General features: G+C 29.1%; 1 protein-coding gene across 1 annotated transcript; it reads left to right on the top strand.

The window, feature by feature from the left end:
* The first annotated feature begins 1,443 nt into the window (after positions 1-1,443).
* LOC106778724 (trypsin inhibitor DE-3-like) lies at positions 1,444-2,168 on the top strand. The gene has a single exon (XM_014666711.2). It carries the CDS (start codon positions 1,481-1,483, stop codon positions 2,093-2,095), a length of 615 nt encoding a protein of 204 aa, XP_014522197.1. The 5' UTR covers positions 1,444-1,480; the 3' UTR covers positions 2,096-2,168.
* Positions 2,169-3,446: the final 1,278 nt, after the last annotated feature.

Below are 3,446 nucleotides of genomic sequence, written 5' to 3' on the forward strand. Positions count from 1 at the left end.
GTTAATTTATAAAGTTGTAAAGTAAATAAAAAGAAATAAGTGTCAATTTTAAAACTCTGTTATATTGATAAAATTTACTAACTATCTTACTTAATGTATATTATTACATTATTATAATAAAATTATCACGTAATTTTATTTTATTTAAAATAGAATTAATACTAAAAAAATGGTCATCTTCGAGATTAGATTTCTATTTCACATGTAAAAAATCCATAAAAAAGATTGTACAATTTCTTTTTCCAAATAAATTATCAATATTTATTATTGACATGTAAGGAATAAAGATAAAAGAAGGTTTTTATGTCTCATCTTTATAGATCAGACGTAAATTTATATTTATTGAATACATGTCATACATAAATCTGTGTTTATTAAATACACATTATTAGAAGAATTCTCATTCCATTAGGAAACGCGAAAGTTAAAATATAAATTGTCATTTTAGAAGTTAATTTGCTCATTATTTCTCATGGCCGAATAAATATTATTAAAAATATGGTTAAATATCTTTTAGAGTATCTAAATGTAAAATTAGAATTTATCCTCATTCAATATATTTTTTAACTTCAAATTTTAAAAATAAATAACTATAATTTTTTTAATTCAATTGTTAAATTTTTTTATATATGAAATACTTTTGTAGTTAGAATCTATTTAAGATGTTCTAGTTAAAATGTGACTCTATAATACCGTTTATAAGTAAAAAAAAAAATAATGTCGTTGTATTAAAAAATTAGGTCTATTTATTTTTTAAGTTTAAAAATTAAAATATATCTAAATTTGAGATAAAAATAATTCCAATTTTATATCATATTTTAAAGACTAAAAGAGCTATTTTATAACTTCACGCAAAGCATATAACAATAAAAATGAACACCAAATAAAATAAAATAAAGAAAAAAACATTTATTTTCTTTGAAAGTATTCATAACATGCAGGTCACGGGGTCACATTAAAGAATTACTAATACTATTTAAAGTCAGCAAATGATGTTTATTAATGTATGCTTTTAGTTTGATATAAATGAGATATATTTAACACAAATTAAATATTTTAAATAATTCTTTCTTATATATTCATTTTAAAATAAAACTTAGATATTTAAAATAGATATTTCATTTTGGAAATAATTTGTTTTGCAAATAACAAAGTAAAAGATTTGGAAAATTTAATAAAAGCTGAAAAATATAACAAAAACCTTAAACAGATAAATGCAAAATATTTTTAACCAACCAAAATTAAGAAATTTATTTTACAGAAAATCGAAACATATATCTAAACCTAAGTATTATTTTCCTTTTTTCTCATTTTTTCCACGTGTTGATAAGTAACAGGAATTTCTAGCCATAAAAAATGTTTACCTTATCACCGTTAGCTCTATAAATGGATTATTCCATATATTCTCTTATTCACACAACCACCTTAACTGAACGTAGAAGAGAAAAGCCTTGAGATTTGTCCATAGCCAACCAAAGACATGGCGAGTACAATGATTTTAGCTCTCTTTCTTCTTTCTGTCCTAACCTTCTACCCTTCTTCAATCACTGCTCAAGTGACCGACGGGAGTGGTAAAATCGCTACTAATGGTGGCGTATTCTATATAACACCACGCATATTTTCGCAGGGCGGTGGAATTCGACGAATTAAAACTGGAAACGAAACTAGCCGTTTCTCAGTTGTGCAGTCTCGCATTGAGACCGATCCAGGGCTTCCATTGAGAATTGCATCCCCATACCTTGTCACATTTATCCCTCAAGGCCCTGTGTTCATTAGCTTCGTAGATGATCCTGTCGGTGCCAACCCTCTCGAGTGGACCGCTGTTGAGGTTCTGTCTGAAGGAACCTTCGTTAAAGTTGGCTATCCAAATTCATTTAAAGGGTACTTCATTATTGAGGCAGCTTCCTCAGCCAATACCTACAAGCTTTTGTACTGTGCATTTGGAGCCAGCCTCTGCGGTAATGTTGCCATTGTTAAGGATGAAGCAGGGAACAGGCTTTTGGCCGTCAATCAGAAAACCCCATTCGAGTTTATTCTTACGCCAGTTCTACAGCCGCGTCTAAATGAACNACTATCCATGAAAACTCGTGCTTGATGCATCTACTGTATGCTTAGGATGTAACTATCTACTTCAAGAATAAATAAAACATCCAAAGCTTATGTGTTCGTATTTTTTGCTGTGTTCATATTTCTAGAGTCACAAAATTTGTTTGAATTTTATCCGTTCCACTCTTCAAAGTCCTTGGTCTGGATTATGTCCTTCGTTTCACCAATAAAACAAATAAAATGTTTTTTTAACAAATTCTTTTAATAATTTACACGCGCTGACTTCCGATTAATTTATTTCAAATATTTTTTAAAAATAAATTTAAACGACCAATAGTGTGTAAAAAAATTGTAAACGGTAAAAACATTTAATTTACTCACTTAAATTTTACCTCTAATTAACATAGAAATTGAGAAAAAAAAAATCGAACTTCCATTTTTTTTCATTATTTCTTTAAAATAATATTATACTATTATATTTCCACTTTTATATTACTAAAATTAATAAAAAGTATAATAAAATAAAATTAAAAAATTAAAAATATAAATATATTGAAGGTATTTTTGAATAATAAATTCCACGCTCATACACATCACTCAACACAAAAGTTTTTTTTATATAAATAAGGTTTAATCATTTCGAAAGTTTATGTTTCTGTATAATCGTCTTTGGTGTCGGAAAGATCGATAATGTGGACAGATTTGGAAAAGCGGTCACTTTGCTCCAAGTCCTGTTCTTTCATAGCAACACGCAAACCTTGTTCCCTTCTCTTCTTCTAGCCTCTATTTTGCACTGAAAATGGCACAGATTCTTTCTTCAACACTGCTTTTGGCTCTGTTGCATGCTGCTTCAGCTGTTTCTGCCATTGAGCCACACAATATAAGTTCAACTAAGTGCATGTGGTTTTTCTTTTCTGAAACATATGTTATGCAATCACAAATGATGTATCATGTAGAAAATCATTGAATATACATACATATATAAAAATCAACACAAACATGTTTTTCAAGATTTCATACAAAATAAAGATTTGAACACATGTAAAACTTATCAATACATGTGTTATTAATAATGTGTTGTCATCATCAAAAACCAGAACACTGTGAGATTAAGGTCTAGCTAAACTAATGCTTCCTTTATCAACAATCTCATCAAGGTAAGTCCTTCTTATCAATTAGAAAGTTAATTATAAAGACCGAGAGGTAAATCCCTCTCGTCAACCAGAAGGCTGAAGATAAAGACCAAGAGGAAAATCCCTCTTGTAAACAAGGAAGTTCTGATGACGATGAACGAATCACAGGTAATCAGCCTCTCCAATCTTCGGTCATTCGGCCTCACAAGTGCTCGGCCAATCAGCCTCACAGGTATTCGACCATTTGGTCTCAGGTATTTGGCCATT

This window comes from Vigna radiata, unplaced genomic scaffold, assembly GCF_000741045.1.
Source record: "Vigna radiata var. radiata cultivar VC1973A unplaced genomic scaffold, Vradiata_ver6 scaffold_431, whole genome shotgun sequence".
Lineage (NCBI taxonomy): Eukaryota > Viridiplantae > Streptophyta > Magnoliopsida > Fabales > Fabaceae > Vigna > Vigna radiata.